A 19425-nucleotide genomic window follows, 5' to 3' on the forward strand; every position below is an offset into this window, starting at 1 on the left:
TGGAACTAACTAAAGTAGAATTTTTAAAACCTACATGATGAGGAGGAGATGGATAGGAACTGAAAAGAAGCAGGCAAAGATAGCTACTATGTAAGAAGGCACCTCAGGCCATCTCTTCAAGACCAGTTCCTTTAGAAGGAAAAAGTGGGTGGGACCAGCAGTTGGTGTAATGGCTATGTCGCCAGACTCCCATGTAGTCCACCGCGGTTCAAGTCTCGGACCTGATGGCTTAAACTCATGCCAGGCGCATGTGCATGCATGCCCAAGATCCTGAGAGGAGAATAGAGGAGAGGGGATTGCAGCGTGGCCATCCGTGCACGTGCCCTAAGGCAGAAACTTCTCAAAAAAAAAAAAAAAGAGGGGGAAAAAAAAGTGTCAGAATAGTCATGACATATTTTTCTATGCAAAACTGTGTCATGACTTTTCTGATGACCCACAAATCAAGCGTGTTGTGGAACAGAGATCATACGCTATGGAAAGAAGCAGTTACCTAGAGAAATCTAGTGTGCGAAGCCTGATTGCAGCAGAATGGAACAGAGGCTCCTGGTATTTGCATCTCTTTGTAAGTGCTCTATGTTCTGTAATTCTCTTAAAATGTGTGTGTGTGTGTATGTGTGTGTGTTGTGTGTGTGTGTGTTATGGCCAGAGAGACCCCTATCTCTCAAGCTAGCTTCATTGAGACTTATTACTAAAGTATTTACAAGTCTGGCTTTGAACTGTTAGGGCACCTTCAATGACGGGGATTCCCAGTCGAAGTCGATCCCCACATTCAGTTCAGTTCTAGCCGTACAGTTTAAGACAAGCTTCTCTCCCACAGCTAGCTCGACTCCATGAGGAGGGCTCAACACCACATCATAGATCTTGTAACCTGGAGTAAGTAGATTAAAAACACAGAAAGTGAGATGGAAAACAAACCCATAACATGGCACGAATTTGTTCAAAAGTGATGCAACTTGAAAATGGGTCACATCGGACCTATAGAGATTGACAAAGCACAATCTCCAGGGACCTCACAGAACAGATGAGCAGTAAAATGTCACGTGGTTAGTAGCCCTAGGCCACTGGGGTCAGCATTATCAAATTGCTGAGCTCTCCATAAAATAGATATAACTGAAAGAACAGATACCAAGCAATGCTCTGAACACTGACTTTTCATAAACATGCTCCTTGAATCAAATTATTTTTTTCATCCTTGGTCTTGGCAAAAAAGGGGGAAAACCTCAATTGCACACGGCCTTATTTCAGTAGAGAAGAGTTGACCTGATGAATTACCCAAAGCCAGACCCTGAGTTAACACATTCTTCAATTTCCCTTCATCCTCTCCCTATATCTTAATCTCCGGAAATTTAACACTCTCCAGGGGGAACCACTTTTTATTGTCTGATATGAATGATATGGAAAGAAATCGTCCTCTTACCTACAACCACCACTATGTACATAATAGACTGGTAAGTTTCATCGTTAATTTTTGCTTCACAGAAGACCATGCCAGCATAGCTGATCATGTAGCTGGGAATAGAAAAGCCTTCCTGACTGTCCCAGGAAATTCTGTTGCCATCAGGAACAAACCTCTTTTCTGGATATCTCTGAGTAATAAAAAGAAATAGCAAATATGTAATCCAGTGCTTTCCAAAAGTGAAAGCCATGTATGATGATCTCTAAAGAGTTCGTCTTATCTCTAGAATACAAACTGTAATCCAGTGCTTTCCAAAAGAGAAAGCCATGTATGATGATCTCTAAAGAGTTCGTCTTATCTCTAGAATACAAACTGGGTTTCATTCATTGCCATTTGACCCTTCCTGAAGGATCTTTAAAACTCACTGTGGGGAGTGTATTACACACAGGCTCCCCATCTCCACATTAGCCTGCTAGGAAAACTTAAGCGATGACTACGGAAGGCGTAACTTACTGCACAAAGGGACACGTTGAGGTTTGAAACGGACCCAAGACATGGAATCACCACAGTTTTGTTTTTGTTTTCAGTGATGTACACAACTCCATGTTGGTCGCTTACAGAAGCAATAAATGGAGAGCGGTAATCTAGAAAAAGAAATTTAGTCTTATTAGCATGTTGGTGGTATTTTCTAGAAAAGTTGGTCATTGTTTATGCTGTAAACTCTAACCAGAGAAGTGCATAACCGGAAATGACGCCTTGCACAGGCCAAGGGCATCCACAGTCTTGCTTGCTGGTGGCTTTCTGATTCCTAGGATATGCGACACGTGGGGTCTCGTATGCACATGTGTACACATGGAAAATTTGAAAGAAACTGTTGTGGTTTTGTTTTTGTTTTTGTTTTTTTAAGAGAGGTTTTAGCTATAGGGCGCGTGCACTCACCAGAAAGACACAGAGAGAGAGAGAGACAGACAAAAAGTGAGAAATCACACTCCCCCCCAGGGAGGATGGCGACACCGCAATCTCTTCTCCATTTTCCTCTAGAGATCTTGGGCATACACACACACACACCCGGTGTGAGTTTAAGCCACTGGGTCTGAGACTTGAACCACGGTCGACTACATGGAAGTTCAAAGATGTAGCCATTATGCCATCTGCTGGTCCTGAAAGAAACTCTTAATTGAGATTGGCACTGTTCACAAGGTTTTCCAACAAGTAGAATATATTTTATAGATTCCATATTTTAACAGACTAATCATTGTATTCATCTTCAAAATGAAAGATCATATTTACTTTAAAACTTAAAGATAATCTGAACACTATGTATACTGTACATTAGAAATATACACAAGTTTTACTGATACACAAGAAATATGTTCTCTCTCTTTAGATAATAATATAAATGCCATGAAACTAAATTAATGGATCCCAAAGAATCTTCAACATTAACAGGAATAAGTAACAATTTTTGAACTCACTTACTCAAGACAATGTTTTAAGTGAGCATTTTAAGATGACAAAACTAGAGATACAATTCTTCATAAAATAATGTTTAATAGTTACTGCACTTAGTTTAAAATGCAGTAGTCATTAATATTTTCAATGATGAAGTCAGCAGGCGGTGTGATGGTTAAAGTGCTGGACTCCCAAATAGTCAACCACAGTTTGATTCCCAGACTCGGTGGCTTGAAAATCAGGCCAGGCATGTGAGTACGTGTGCCCATAATCCCAAGAGGGGGATGGAGATGTGGCCATCACCCCCAGGGGGTGATTTCTCACTGTCCCTCTGTCTCTCTCCAGCAAGCCCTATGGCAAAAACTTCAATAAAATTTAAAATGAAAAAAACTCCAATAACAAAAATTTGAAAGCCACCATGCCAAAGACTGAGAAGAAAACTAGAGGATTTTAATGTCATTCAAACAATACTCACACGATGTTGATATCTCTGCTCCATTCCCAGAGACAGAGATGATATGGTATGCATCCATGTTTGAAATTTCAGAGAGAAACATTTTATATAGCTGGGCCCAACACACCTGCTCAAACATTTTTCAGGGCACTTCGTGATGGCCGGTTCAAGTGAAGAAAGAGTTAATTAAACCAAAGGGGAGAGGGGCAGCTAATTCTCTGCAACAGCAGAAGCTGGACTTCCTTCCCAGCTGGAAAGCACAGAAAAGCAGGCACCAATCTAGCCCCCCACATGCCATAGCCATTATCTTCTGAGGCCAGGGCCCACTTCCTGGCTCCATCCATTGCTGAAGGGAATGGGGTCAGAAGACAGGAAGTAAGGTGGGGACAAAGGGGAACATGAAAGACCTGTCCATAGGGAATACTTCAATGTTTTCTTTTCCATTGTTAAACTTCTGACCAACATTTTGGACAGCTCAACTCCTAAAACGTGAGGCTTAGGCAGGAAGCAGAATTGAATGGTAATACGCAAAGGCGGGTAGGATACAAACGGGGATTGCTGTTTCTTAATAGTGCCCGCCTCAGAACCAGCAGTTAGCGTAATGGCTCTGTCGCTGGACTCCCATGTAGTTGACTGTGGTTCGAGGCCCGGACCCAGTGGCTTAAACTCACACTGGGCACGTGTGCGTGCGTGCCCAAGATCCCTAGAGGAGAACGGAGGAGAAGGGATTGTGGCGTGGCCATCCCCCTGAGGGGTGATTTCTCGCTTTCTTTCTCTCTTGTCTCTCTCTCTGTCTTTCTGGTGAGCACACGCGCCGTATACCAAAAACCTCTCCAAAAAAAAAAAAGTGCCCACCTCTCATCCATATGTTATGAAATGCTAAAGAACTTGAATACAGAGAAAGCCTTTGGAGGCTAAATTAACCCTTTGACGTAAGACGAAAGCTATTTAGTACATCAATTCTATTTCAGTATCCCCCCCAAAAAAGGAAGTAAACAGAAGAAACGCAAACAACCACCCATCCTCTCAAAATAAAATATTTACTGTAACTTATGAAATGAATTTTCACATGCCTCCAAGTTTCCTGACTGGGGGAGAAGGAAATAATAAGATATTATGGGAGAGGCATGTCTTGCAGTATTTCCAGACAGGCTGAGAGCAGGAAATCCTTGCAATCTTCTGAGAGCCTCATCTCCCAGGACTGCCAGATCAAAAGGAGCCAGAAATTCTCCACAATCTGAGCCTCGTTTCTTTCAAATCCTGCCGAGGGGAGGAGGAGGGTACAGAAGTCTAGCTGGGACTTGCTTAGCCAGAGCAAAACTCAGTCAAATATCGTGAGACCCAGGAGTGACAGAGGTTATTCTCATGTGGTCTCCCCTGTTCCATCACACCGACCACAGGGCGCTATTCACATGTAAGTGAGGACCTGTGTGTTGCCCAAAGCTGATGACATTCCTGTCCTGTAAAAGTTGCTTCTGGGAAAAAAAGAAAAAAAAAACCTAAGTCCTCTTCCCCCGCCTCAAGTCCTCTGGGATGCAGAGACATAGAAATGGATAACTCCTGAGTCATCAGAAAAGCCATGACACATTTTTGCATAGAAAAACATAGAAGAGATACGTCATGACTTTTCTGACGACCCAATAAAATGCCTTTGAAAGTTAATCTTCACTGACAAAGAATAAAAATCAAATAAAACTATTTATTCTATCCCAGTAAATTATGATACGACATTTCCATTCCCCAAAAGTATAAGTACCTCATAGTTAGGTCAGGTTTTTACAGAAAAATTAAGGTGAAATAAGATTTTAAAAAACAAAAAGAGGGACCAGCAGTTAGCGTAATGGCTATGTCGCTGGACTCCCATGTAGTCGACCACAGTTTACATCCCAGACCCGGTGGCTTAAAACTCACACCGGGTGCATGTGCATGTGTGCCCAAGATCCCGAGAGGACAGTGGAGGAGAAGGGATTGTGGTGTGGCCATCCTCCCGGGGGTTGATTTCTCACTTTCTATCTCTCTGTCTCTCTCTGTCTTTCTGGCGAGTACATGTACCCTATGGCAAAAACCTCTCCAAACAAAAAAAAAGAAAGAAAGAAAGAAAACATAACTGCTATTATAAATGCTGAATACATGGAACACTATATTTTACACTACCGGGATGTAAACTGGCTTCCCTGGTATCAAGCCCAGATTGCAAACCCCATGAGACCACACAAGCAAAAGAGTGAAAAACTATCCTTAAAGGGTCCTTATAAGCAGTGCCTTTATTTGCACGAGTATGGGAATGAAATTTTTAATAAAGTATAAATAGGACAAGAAAAATTCCTATGGACGAAAACATTCCAGAGACCTTAGCTGTTTCCTTACGCATTCTCAGGATAATCTCCCACTCTGCTGCAGATAACCTATCTCACCACAGAAACCTCTCCATAATTCGCCTCTCAATCTTCTTGATTTCAAAGATTTCAGGGGTTTTTTTTCCCCTGAAAAAATATCAGAAGGCTTTTTAGGAGTCTCCACAGCCAGTGGTGAACACAAGTGTACCTTAGGAACAAAGAGCAAACCCAAACTAATTGGGCAAGAGACGTAACGGGGCCTGAGCTCCAGAACCCATCGGCAAGTCTGACCTCTCGGAGGAAGCCTCAGGAGAGAAGCGTTTGATGTATTCTGCTTGGCAAACAGACTTGACAGCAAGCCTTTTGTTGGACTCATGCTTCACACCCATTGTTTTACAACTGGTAAATCGGTGTGGGACATGAATTCTCTCTCACCACTTACCTTGAACGTAGACGTAAACAATGGCAGCCATGTCCACGTCCCGGTAGAGGCACTTGTAGGCTCCAGTATCATTTCCCATCACTTTCGGAATTGTGAGTGTCTTACAGAAGAAGGCATCGCTGCACTCAGTCACCTCCACCCTTTCCTCAGAGCCACTCTGGTTGTTGGGCCAAAGCCAGTCCAAGTCCCTCTGTCCTCTGGAACATTAATTAATTCCAGGTAAGTATTAATGTAAACTACTTTTTTCTTTTTTTGGAGAGGTTTTTGCTATAGGGCATGTGCGTTCGCCAGACAAACAGAGAGAGACCAAGAGATAGAAAGCGAGAAATCACCCCCCAGGGGGGATGGCCACACCGCAATCCCTTCTCCTCCATTCTCCTCTCGGGATCTTGGGCATGCATGCACACATGCCTGGCATGAGTTTAAGCCACCAAGTCCGGGACGCGAACCGCGGTCGACTACATGGGAGTCCAGCAACATAACCATTATGCCAACTGCTGGTCCTGAAGCAAACTTTTAACACAAGGCTGTTTCTAAGAAAACAGGGCTGGTTCTCAGACTTAAATAAACCCACCAGACAGATTCAAAGTCTTCTACCAAGGATGACAGGTTGTATCTACATGACACAAAGCCATAGACTCTGCTTCAAAAGTCACTTAGATTCTTTCGGTTTCTATTAATTCACACATTCATTCATTCTGCAAATATTTATTGAACATCTACCATGTACCACACATTGCTAAGAACTAGGGAACAGCAGTGAACAAATCAAACAAAATGGGTGCCTTTATTAAACCTCATTCTAATTGGAGGAGACAGCCATTTGAAAGTAAATAAAATGTATTATATAGAAAGTGGCAATTCATACTACAGCCAGAAACATATTGGCTTGTCTGGAAAGTTATGACGTAATTTTTGCATAGAAAAATATGTCATGACTTCCCTGATGCCCTAATAGAAGGTGCGAAAAAGTGGGTGGAAAGTTCTAGAGGGAGGGGGCTTGATGGAGCTAGCCATCGACTGTCAGGAGGAACAGAACCGCAGGCAGAGGGAATGCTGACAGTAATGGCCCTGAGCCGGACACACTACTAGGGGCGTATCTACAGGATTAGGAGGAGCAAGGCAGCCCTGGCGCCAGCTCAGAGAGGGCATCTGGGGAGTAAAAGGCGGAGACAGGGAGACAGGAGGTGGAACAAAGAGCCTCAGAGAATCTCGTCAGAACTGCGCTGAAACATAGATGGCTTCTACCACACCGTTCCTCCTGGAGACCGCTAGGAAAACGGTGCACCCCAGGGAGGATGTGATCGTATTGGCCTTCACTCAAAACACCTGAAATCTCCATGAGGTTGCAGTGACATTACTTTGAACACACTCCATGCCCTTTCTAGAAGAAATGTGTATGCAGAGTTTGAAAAAGGAGTGAGGAATCTCTGGGCATTTTAAATAACCTTTTTTTTTTCTTTTTTTTTTTTAGGGTAGGCAAGAAGAAAACCTACTGGGAAGTGTGTCTTGAACTAGCCCAACTAGAGAAACAACACTTGCTATTGTGCTTGTCCTCCCGGCTGGATGTGGGAGACCTGCCCTTGATAAGAGGACTGGGGTAGATGATACCCTCCCACTCTGAAACAGAGCCGAGCCATTCTGTGGAACAATTGGCATTCATTAAGTGTGATGCAAAGGCAGGAAGCTGTCCCAGGCTCTTTGTGGACCTCAGCACGCTTCCCGGAGAGCAACAACACCTCCATGCCTCACCCTGGCCACCGAAACATGCCAGTTTCTCACACGTGACCACTACATTAAAGCCTGCAACCTGGGGTAGGGACAGGAAAGTTCTTCTCTACTTGGCAAAGAAGTGTCTCCTCCATGATCAAAAATCAACCACTCCTTGCTAGCCAGGGGGAAGAAAGGCATTCCAGAGAACCACGTGCGAGTGTCAAGTTCACTACCTGGGCAGAACATGTGCTTCGTAATGTTATTGGCAAAAAGTTCATTGTTTCTGGGGCCAGCAGGTGGCATGGAGGTGAAGGCACTGGATTCCAAATGACCAGCTGTGTGGTTCGAGTCCTGGACCTGGCAGCTTAAAAATCACACCGAGCACATGTGCTCGTGTGCCCAAAATCCTGAAGAGAATGGAGGAGAAAGGACTGCAGCGTGACCCTTCCCCCAGAAGGGGTAATTTCTCACTTTTCCTCTCGCTCTCTCTATCTCTGTCTCTCTCTGATGAATACACATGCCCTATAACAACAACAACAGCAAAAATCAAACTCCTACTACTGAAAGAATGTTAAAAAAAAAAAATTAAAAAGGTGTCTAAGAACTATTCCGAGTATAACAGATCTGGCTCAAAACTATTTATGCAACTCTGTTCCTTAAGGATATGTCTTTGGCTCATGTATTCATTCAATATTTATTGAATGTCTGCTATGTTCCAGGTGTTACACTGGTTTGGGGGTGTGTGCATGTCAGAGAATAGAGCAGTAAAAAAAAAAAAAAATCAACAAAATTTGCAAAATCTTCAGGAGAAGACCTTTCTCATTTTTTTTAATATTATATCATTTCTTAGAAATGAGTCATTACTTATGAAGAATTACTACCACTGCATTATAATTCTGCTATGGTGAAAATCATCTTCCCTCAATAAATAGGGACTCATTTAACATGGGAGTCCTTTAACACAAGAATCTGAATCTAAAATGAATCCTTACCTGCAAGTAATCTGAAGCGTCGTATTGGCCATGATTGTCAGTATGTCTTTTTGTGTGCTGAGTCTGGGTGGATCCAGAGAAACATTAGGCAAACCTACAAACAAATGAAATCAATTAATGTGGTTGCCACTGAGTTCGACCCACGAGGAAACACCTTCCACAAACAATGCACACACTACACTGGAAAAGGCCTCTTCAGCAATTCATTGTACAATCTAAAACTGGGGATTGACTTTTCACCATTCCCAGTAAAAGTTTGCAGGCTGTGTCATAACAGGAAGAATGGGCAGATGGTCATAAACCCACACAACAGTTCTACAACTCACGGAGCTGGGGTGGAGTTCCTGTTTTCCTGCATTGCCAACTTCAAGGTCTTACAAAAGGATATGGGACATTGAAAGCAAATGAACCTTCATCTGGTGATCTCACTCCCTTGGGAAACGACCCTCTGACATTTCTTATAAAACATAGGATGCACACATTTGACTGAACTGCTGATTAATGAATACTACTCAGAGAGATTTCCATATACTTCATCTAGGAGCCCTGAAGGGGGTGAGAGCATATAGGATCTTCTCTCGTTTTCCTTTTTCAATTTTCTAGTGCACTTCCTCTGCTAACTGAAATGCTGAGGTTGAAATAATGGTTCCCAATGGTTGCACATTAAAACTGGAGGAGAGGGGCCAGCGGATGGCATAGCGGTTACGTAACTAGACTCCCACATGGCTGACCCAGGTTCAAGTACTGGAACCAATAGTTTGAAACTCGAGCCAGGCATGTATGTGTGCATGCCCAAGATCCCAGGAGGAGAAGGGATTGCAGCATGGCCACTGTCTCTCTTTCTCAGTGAGTGCACGTACCCTAAGGCAAAAACTTCTACCAAAACAAAAACAGAGGAGAGGAATTGAAGAAGAGAAAATATTTTCTAGTATCACACAGACAGTGCACCTCAGAGATAATGAATCACAACTGGGGAATCTCGATTTATTAATCAAAGCTCCGAGCTCACCCTGACACCATCTTAGAAACCAAGAAACCAGTCTTCACCTAAAGACTTAAGAGTCAGAAAAATACCATGGGATGAAGTCCTCACCATGACTCACACCACAAGATAACTGAGTTCTCTGCCAACCTAACGTGAGGAACAACAGGTGTTGACAAAGTGTCAGAGAAAGAAAAATTCCATCATGCAAGTGCCCACACTTTCTAACTCATATCAACTAAGAGCAAATAACTGTTTAGACCTAAATTGGCATTGGCCTTGTTGGGCACGTAAGTATGAAACAGTATAAAGAGAGGACAAGCAGCAATCCAGTACAAACATCCAGTACACTGAATCTGTAGACCACAACAGGAACGACTGCAGGCAAAACCATCGACTGATTGCACATGTCCTCACACACCCACGCAGACACAGAAAATGAGTCACTCAATAACTATAGATTGGATGATCACAAACACAGTTTAGGGGCCAGCAGGTGGCATGGTAATTAAGGTGCTAGACTTTCACATGGCCGACCACAGTTCAAGTCCCAAACCTGGAGACTTGCTTTCTCACTTTCCCTCTCTCTCTCTGGTGAGCATGCGTACCCTATGGAAAATTAAATAACAATCGTAAATAAAATTGAATACATAATTAGTTTTAAGAACATAGTTTTAAAAACTGGAAATGAAGTTACATGAATACATCTCAGAAACCAATTGGCATTGGCACTGACATACCGAGTTTCAGGCAGCGGTTCTTCAACGTTAAGCCATGTCAGAACATCAGAATATCCCTAGGCCTACAAATGTACGTTTTAGCAAGCACTTCAGGTGACCCTATCACCGAGGGTCTATGGTCACTCTTGGAAAGCTGCTGGTCTGGGTAGTCACGTTCAGTTACTTACACTAACACTTTTCAATATGGAGGAATTAACTCCAAAGTTGGTGAACAATAAATCAAAATGTTTAAAAGCAAAAGAAAAGCTTTTCAATAATGGAGTCCCACTTGCCTAGGAAAAGGAAAATGAAAACAATCACTTCGATGAGTACAGATTTCAAATTTGAATGGGAACACACTAGGTTGAGAAACACAGTGAAACAGTAATAGAGCACAACTCTCCTAGGGGTTCAAATGAGAGGGAATCCATCATTTGAGTGCATTCCCCAAAAACGGCAGTAAAATGAGTAGGTTCTCAACAAGCTAGGCTCACCCTGTCCCCAGATAAGGCACTCTTAAAAATCTCTCATAACTTCTTAAATTTTTTTTACTATTTTAATTTGCTATAGGACATACGTGCTCACCAAAGAGAGACATAGAAAGAGAGGGGAAAAGTGAGAAAACAAGCTGCCCAGCCTGGGACTCAAACCACGGTCGGCCATGTTTTGGTAGTCCAGTGCCTTAACCACCATGCCACTTTGCTGGTCCCCAAAGATCTCTCATAAATTTTTGCTACAGATCATCTCACACTCTAGACATACTTTCCTATATAATTTCTTTTAAAAGATAAGTTCTCCATTCATGGGAAGCCAAGACAACACTATACTAATCTAGACTCATGTCTACAACAAAAATCTATTTGACAAGACTATCAATAATAACTTCAAATTCATATCTGTCGACCAACACTCAATTTTTTAAAAAATTTTCTGCTCCATTAAGCTTCATTCATCTTCCCTGGCAAGTCTGAGTTCTGCTCTTCAGAAAGTCTGAAGAAATAGCTGTAGGAGGTGCATATGCTCCGACTCAATAAAAAGCCCTTCTATGTTCAAATCCCATAACCAATATTAATTAATTTGGGCGCTGCTACCCTTCCAACTCAAAGACAAGATGGAGAAACAACAGTGCCTTTGTTTCCAGAATTTGATGGCACCAAGAATAGCCCAATCCAATTAAGCGAGTCACACACTCCAAAGGGCAACGTCGCATCAGGTTCAGGGCAGGCCTGTGACCACTGTGTGCTGAGAAACACCCCAGGCTGAAAAGCAACTCACTTCATTGTGGGGTGCAGAACCAACACTGTTCCAGACTTTCTTTCTCTTTTGGTAGTCCAGTGCCTTAACCACCATGCCACTTTGCTGGTCCCCAAAGATCTCTCATAAATTTTTGCTACAGATCATCTCACACTCTAGACATACTTTCCTATATAATTTCTTTTAAAAGATAAGTTCTCCATTCATGGGAAGCCAAGACAACACTATACTAATCTAGACTCATGTCTACAACAAAAATCTATTTGACAAGACTATCAATAATAACTTCAAATTCATATCTGTCGACCAACACTCAATTTTTTAAAAAATTTTCTGCTCCATTAAGCTTCATTCATCTTCCCTGGCAAGTCTGAGTTCTGCTCTTCAGAAAGTCTGAAGAAATAGCTGTAGGAGGTGCATATGCTCCGACTCAATAAAAAGCCCTTCTATGTTCAAATCCCATAACCAATATTAATTAATTTGGGCGCTGCTACCCTTCCAACTCAAAGACAAGATGGAGAAACAACAGTGCCTTTGTTTCCAGAATTTGATGGCACCAAGAATAGCCCAATCCAATTAAGCGAGTCACACACTCCAAAGGGCAACGTCGCATCAGGTTCAGGGCAGGCCTGTGACCACTGTGTGCTGAGAAACACCCCAGGCTGAAAAGCAACTCACTTCATTGTGGGGTGCAGAACCAACACTGTTCCAGACTTTCTTTCTCTTCCCGTGAAGGGCAAGAGAGAAGAGACCTTGTCAGGGACAAACGACTGTCCATGGTGGGGCCAGGCCTGATGATCCGAGTCATTATGAGGAAAATTCAATAACCGTAGACAGATGCTCTTGGGCCGGGTGCGAGCACAAGTGTCTTTTAAGACACGCTATTCTTTTCTTTCCATGTAAGCGTCTTTCCTTTCCGAATTATCTGCCTGTTTGGTTATTGCTTGCACTGTGTGACCCTCTCCCTTGTCTCAATCTCCAAAGATGGAAATCAGCAAACTCTGCCTACAGAAAAGAGATGTTATCTAAGAAGAAAGGGAGGAGAGAGAGGGAGAGAGGGGGGAAGGAAAGAGAAAGAAGGGAGAAACACCGAAAGGAGAAAGAAGGAAAGAAAAGGCAAAGAAGAGAGGGGAAAGGGAGAGAGGGAAGGGAGGAAGAGAAAGAAAGAAAAGAGGAAACAAAAGGAAAAATAAGAGACAAAAAAGGATGGAGAGCCACAGCATTGGGCTCACATGTGTCCCTAACCCTGAAGGAGAGGGAACTTCAGGTGGCCAGAGAGTGGGAGTGGCCCTACCCCTAGTCTCCAGTTGCACAGAGTAGGTTTTCAGACCTTGAACTTCCAGGCTACAGGTTTACCACCAAGACCCCAAGCGCTTTGAAAGATGTTAAATTGTTCTACACAGGAAGTTGACGGTGACTTGGAGACACTTGGAAAAGCTGTCACTGCCCTGGAGACAATCCCCAATTTCCCCTCCTGCGAGCCTGTTTGGTTATTGCTTGCACTGTGTGACCCTCTCCCTTGTCTCACTCTCCAAAGATGGAAATCAGCAAACTCTGCCTACAGAAAAGAGATGTTATCTAAGAAGAAAGGGAGGAGAGAGAGGGAGAGAGGGGGGAAGGAAAGAGAAAGAAGGGAGAAACACCGAAAGGAGAAAGAAGGAAAGAAAAGGCAAAGAAGAGAGGGGAAAGGGAGAGAGGGAAGGGAGGAAGAGAAAGAAAGAAAAGAGGAAACAAAAGGAAAAATAAGAGACAAAAAAGGATGGAGAGCCACAGCATTGGGCTCACATGTGTCCCTAACCCTGAAGGAGAGGGAACTTCAGGTGGCCAGAGAGTGGGAGTGGCCCTACCCCTAGTCTCCAGTTGCACAGAGTAGGTTTTCAGACCTTGAACTTCCAGGCTACAGGTTTACCACCAAGACCCCAAGCGCTTTGAAAGATGTTAAATTGTTCTACACAGGAAGTTGACGGTGACTTGGAGACACTTGGAAAAGCTGTCACTGCCCTGGAGACAATCCCCAATTTCCCCTCCTGCGACTCGCAGTAAGGAAGGAGAGGGGGGTCCTCTCCGGAACCCCACCTTATCACTTTGTGTGCATGTGCGTTCGTCCGAAAGGAAAGAGCAGGCTGGGGTCCAGCTTGGCTCTCACAGAGGCAGAGCGGGGTGCGCGGTGCGCGATCCCGGCCGCGGGGACAGGGCTCCCTGCAAGGCTTCCCTCTCCGTGCAGGGCTAGGGTGCTGCGCGCAGCCGAGGTTTCACTGTCTGTTCTCGCCTGCGGGGGGCACCTCCTGCCCGCCAGCCCGGACGTCTTCCCATCCCCGCCTCCCAAGAGCCGGAGCGCCCTGTTGGAGACCAGAGTCCTGGAAACGGATTCGGGCTACAGATCAGGAGACCACCGGATCGCTGGGTAATCTCGGGCAGGTCTCTGAGCCTCAGTTTCCCCACTAGCAAATAAAAGAACGCAAAGTGTCAAGTCCCTTGCAACTCGCCAGGCCCGGGATTCCCAGTTAGGTCGGACCTCCGATCCTCTCCACCCGCACCCGACCGCTCTCCGCTGTCCTTCTGGGGAGTGGGCTCCTTACCCACAGTGGCGGCCCGGGTCTCCACGCAGAGCCACAGAGCGATGGCCAGCAGGGCCCTGCTGTCCATCCTGCACCCCGAGCCAAGTTCAGTGCCCAGATTTCTGGCCCCGTCCCTTCTCCCAGCGCCTGCCCCGCGAAGGAGGCACGGAGGCGGGACGCCGTCCGCGGCGCAGGACCCTGGAGCGCGCAGGGCAGGGGGTGCCTGGCTCCGGCTGCAGCTGCAGGGGCGTCTGCGGGGACCAGTAGGGCGGATATCCCGGCTGCGGACTGCGCTCTGTAGCGCGCACGTGATGCCCCGCGCACGCAGAGAAAATGCGGCGACAGCACCGCCTGCTCTCCCGGGGTCCCGGGACTCAGTGCCGGGTGGGAGCCAGGGCCAAAACTCTAGAGCGCGGGGGCAGGGCCACGAGGGGCGGGGCCGCGCCCGGGCTTTCCTGTGCGGCTGGCCCCGCCCCTTCCCCGGGTACCGGCCCTCGAACCAGGGTCCCCAACGCTAAGTCCATCTTCCTGGCTCTTCACCTGCCCCGGACGGCGTGCGGCCCCGAGTGGTCCCGGGGAGAACATCCCAGGACTGCAAGTCTGTTTCTGGTGGGAATAAAAGGTAGCCCGTTTCGGGCTCCGAGCCACCCGAAGGGGCACTCTGTTGCTGGCCGCGGAGATTCGGGGAGCATCACCCGGAGCGCGGCGAGCGTCACTGCGCCCTCGCCAGGCGCATCCAATCGCGGGGCCCGCCGCGCGCGCTTCTCCTATGGTCCCGGCCCCCCTGGCGGGTTGGAGCGGCGAGCGAGAAGCGTATACTCTGCAGAGCCCTGCGCGGGGTCGCCAAACGGCCGTGACGCCAGCCGGTGTTTGGGTTTCTGCATTTGAGTCTTGATGCAGAGCACTTTGGGGCCAGCGCAATTGGAGTTTAACGGTTCCAGTCCGAACGCCTTTCATCAGGGAAGACGCTGGCCCAGTTCGCCAGCATTCTCATCCTTAGCCTCTGCTATCTGGCGACTTCAGATTCTCTGAAGTTACCTTCCTCGCCCCAGAAAGCATTGAAGTTTGGGGATCATGCTTGGCCCTGACCAAAAGCCTACAGCAAAGCTGCGGAGAGTGGAGACGCCGGAGCTCAAGCGTACCCGCTCCGTGGAGGTCACCCGTCCCTCCTAGGAAGCTTTCCTTGAAAAGGGGCTTTTGTCCACGGTGTTCCCCGACAAGGAGCCCTTAGTGTGACATTGGCCAGGCCCCCTCACAGAGCAGTTTCCAGTCAAGATCGGTAGGCCCGGGGAGCGGGGAGACAGACGCAGGTGGACTTCGCTGGGAGAGCGGCGAAGTGAAAGCTCTCACGCTCTGGCACCCGGACGCTGTGACCGCCGGCTTGCTCGGTGCCTGCAGGCTTTCTGGGGGGCTGTTTGGAGGGGAACTCTAATTCATCTCTGACCACGTTCGTTCCTTATGTTCTCTGCATTTCATCCCATACCTGGGAAGTGACATCAAGTGTCCCCTATCCTTACTAAGTTGGAATCCAACTTCCCCAGTGCCTCCTGGTGCTTAATAACCATTTAAAGGACCATCCCTCAGCAAGATGAAGAGTCAGAACTGTTCTTTCCAATCGAATTCAAACTAGATTCATCGTGCACAACTGATACAAAGTGTTGCTTTTCTTTATTTTTAAAGGATTTACTTGTGTCGTCCTAGTTTTCCAAGTGGACGGTTGAAGTCATGAACTCTGAAATAGAAAGAATGTACAACGTATGGTTACATTTGGGGGCGAGCATACAAAAACATTTAGAGTGCAAAGACCCTCCTTTGGCGACAGCAAGCATTTCTATGTTTTCTGTTTCCCCTAAAATAAATTCTGTGCACCTGTAGGTATAGCTATAGCATCATCCTATTTGCACGATAGCTGGGTATAAACAGTATTTGAGTCCTGGCTTTGTTCACTCTAAAATGCACCTTGGCAATCATTCAGCTTCGACATTTAAAGCTCCATCTCATTCTTTATCGTGGGGGTGTGGTGTTCACTGTAGAGATGCCCTAATATCTACCTAGCAGGAGGTATTTCAGTGGGAGAGAGGAAAGGGTCCTAAAAAAAAAAAAGAAAAAGAAAAAGCTCCTCTCTTCCTGCTAGTAAACTTGGCAAACAAACCAGGATGAGCTCCGGCAGAGCTGGATACAGGGGAGGGTGGTAGAAGCTAGTTTGAAAAAAGTAATTTTTTCCATCCCCATCTCCAGTTTTTCTCTCTCAGCCTTATTTACAGTTCACGGCCCTTCCTCTTCCATGTTGCATTTAAGGACATAGTGTCTCCTCTGAATGCAAACCAGAGCCTGCAGGCCTGTGGAAATGGCCCCCTTTAAAAGTCTTAGAGGAAACGGTGTGTCTTTGATGGCCGCTGGGCCAGAAGTTGGCAGGATCTCAATGCAATCAGTCTACCGCATTCCCTCCCACATGGTACTCAGAAGTGCCCTCCTGTCACTGACAAATTGCAAACTCAAAAGGGGGAGGGGGCATGTGCAACACCCTCCCTTCTGCATTGCAAGGCACTGATTTTTGTGGGTTCACCTGGCAGTATGGGTATGGCTACTGCCTAGCAAAGTGCCCCAGTGTGTTCAGGATCCATAGATGGGGTTCAGACACCTTCCCAGGAGAAGCTGCAGAGTGGTGGCAGTGCGTGGAATCTGAGCTGCAGCCTGAATTTGAGTCCAGCTCTGCCACCCACTCTGTGTGGTCATGAGCAACTACGGGTTACTCACCTACAAAACACATGAGAGATTATAAGCATGAAATGAGTCACTGCGTGAAAGACACCTAGAACAGGACCCAGTAGCAACTAAGCACATGCTCCTAGATATAGCACCCACTGGATACATGTCAACACACTCTCTGCAAGGTTAGTCACGCCTTGGTGCCTGGCTCCTTCCTGCCCCCGGGATCGAAACTGTAAATAAAGTTTACTCATTCAACAACAGCTTCAGAGCACCTATGGAATGAGTAGCTGGGATTCACAATGGTGCGAGTAACAGCAAGATGAACTAAATGAGCAGCCATCACAGCGACAGATTTAATCCAATCACCCGGTGCTCTGGTCTCCCTCCAGCTCCTTCTTCCGGGCACTCACACAAAATATACATTGTCCACATTCCAAGCACACTGGATACATTATACCCCATGATCCCAAATTTGGTTACAAGACCACCAATATTTTAGACTTTCTGTCTTAACAAGTAAACATGAAGAGATTGTGGAAGTTGGATGATGGGTATAAGTGTTCATTTGAGGATTTCTTTTGCTTATACATGTTTGAATTTGGCATGACAAAAAAAATTGTTTTAAGTTACGATGATCACCATAATCTCCAGTCCAGTAAAATAAAATACCACTAACTCTCCCTCTTCCAGTATCTCGATACCAGTATCTTTTTTGGGGAGAAGTTTTTGCTATAGGGCGCATGCGCTCGCCGGAAAGATGGAGAGAGACAGAGAGACAGAGAGACAGAAAGTGAGAAATCACCCCCCAGGGGGGATGGCCACGCCACAATCCCTTCTCCTCCTTCTCCTCTCAGGATCCTGGGCACACATGCACACATGCCCAGCATGAGTTTAAGCCATCGGATCCGGGACTTGAACCGCAGTCGACTACATGGGAGTCCAGCAACATAGCCATTATGCTAACTGCGGGTCCCTCGATACCAGTATCTTGACCGCATGCGCTCGCCGGAAAGATGGAGAGAGACAGAGAGACAGAGAGACAGAAAGTGAGAAATCACCCCCCAGGGGGGATGGCCACGCCACAATCCCTTCTCCTCCTTCTCCTCTCAGGATCCTGGGCACACATGCACACATGCCCAGCATGAGTTTAAGCCATCGGATCCGGGACTTGAACCGCAGTCGACTACATGGGAGTCCAGCAACATAGCCATTATGCTAACTGCGGGTCCCTCGATACCAGTATCTTGACATGGTAAGAACAAGGATTTGCAGTGACCTTGTGCATATCTTCTCAGCATTTGAGACATCGGTTTCCTCATTGGTGAACAAGAATAATCATTTTTACCTAGCCTACCTCAAAGTTTATTATGTCTCAAATGGAATGATATCATGAAAGTACTTGATAAAGTTTAAAATAGTGCATACCAATGACAATGCTAATAATAAAGATTTTTCTCAAGAGATGTTTAATTTCTTTCCTAGAAGTACTTGTTACCAAGGCCTCTAGTTAGCTGGCTGGTGTCTTCCACACATGCCCTTAGCATCCGACATTTGGTTTTGACATTAATATCAACTGTTCAACAATATTTCCTATGTTTCTTTGACACATAGATAGAGAAATAGTGGTACAGATAGAAAATAGATAGAAATGTTTACATACTAGACACTTTTACAGAAAATATCCAGAAGAATACAAACCAAACAAACACACACACACACACACACACACCCCAGCATATGGGAAATGGTTGAGGCAGGTGGACGAGTATGTGGACTTTCTGCTTCCTGTATTTCAATAATATTTTTTTTCCAAAATAAGAAAGTGTTACTTTTAAAAATGGAAAACATAAAGATCAAGATTAATTCTCTTTTCTAGTGGTCCTTGTGTTTTGAAATATTGCCATGTGTTGACACGTGTTTGCAGGACACTTCCTCGTGTGTACTCCACTTGTGTTTCCCGTGTCTGGCACGGAGCCCCAACGCGCTCAGACCGTTGTGCCTAGAGAGAGAACAGGCAGCCTGGCCTTTCTCATTGTCTGCCCTCTGCACACATTCAAGTGTATTTTGCTCCCTGTGCATTTATATTTTTAACTTATCTTACATACATATTTTTAAACTGTATTTATTTATTTATTTTTATTTTGACCAGAAAGGGACAGAGCAAGAGAGAGAGATGGGGGGTATAGGAGGGGAGGCTGGGGAGTGAGAAAGCAAGTTATCAAGTCCTGGACTCAAACCACAGACTCAAACCTCAAGCCACATGGGAGTCCAGTGCCCTTAACCACCATGCCACCTGCCGGTCTCTCTCTTTTTTTTTTTAAGGTTTTTGCCATAGGGTATGTATACTCACTGGAGAGAGACAGAGAGAGGGAAAGTGAGAAATCCACCCCAAGAGGGCATGGCCACACCCCAATC

At 45.6% G+C, this 19425-nt stretch overlaps 1 protein-coding gene across 1 annotated transcript in view; it reads right to left on the reverse strand.

Moving 5' to 3' along the window:
* The window catches only part of KDR (kinase insert domain receptor), a 58218-nt gene extending 43551 nt beyond the window's left edge, over positions 1-14667 (reverse strand). Inside the window, exons 1-6 of the mRNA XM_006143686.3 lie at positions 14320-14667; positions 8786-8879; positions 6081-6277; positions 1910-2040; positions 1418-1586; positions 729-868 (exon numbers count right to left, since the gene is read on the reverse strand). Of these exons, the coding sequence (XP_006143748.1) occupies positions 729-868; positions 1418-1586; positions 1910-2040; positions 6081-6277; positions 8786-8879; positions 14320-14386 (798 nt within the window). The 5' untranslated portion in view covers positions 14387-14667. The remainder of the gene's footprint in view (positions 1-728; positions 869-1417; positions 1587-1909; positions 2041-6080; positions 6278-8785; positions 8880-14319) is intronic.
* Between the last annotated feature and the right edge of the window lie 4758 nt (positions 14668-19425).

The sequence above is a fragment of the Tupaia chinensis genome, unplaced genomic scaffold, assembly GCF_000334495.1.
Source record: "Tupaia chinensis unplaced genomic scaffold, TupChi_1.0 Scaffold000102_1, whole genome shotgun sequence".
Classification (NCBI taxonomy): domain Eukaryota; kingdom Metazoa; phylum Chordata; class Mammalia; order Scandentia; family Tupaiidae; genus Tupaia; species Tupaia belangeri.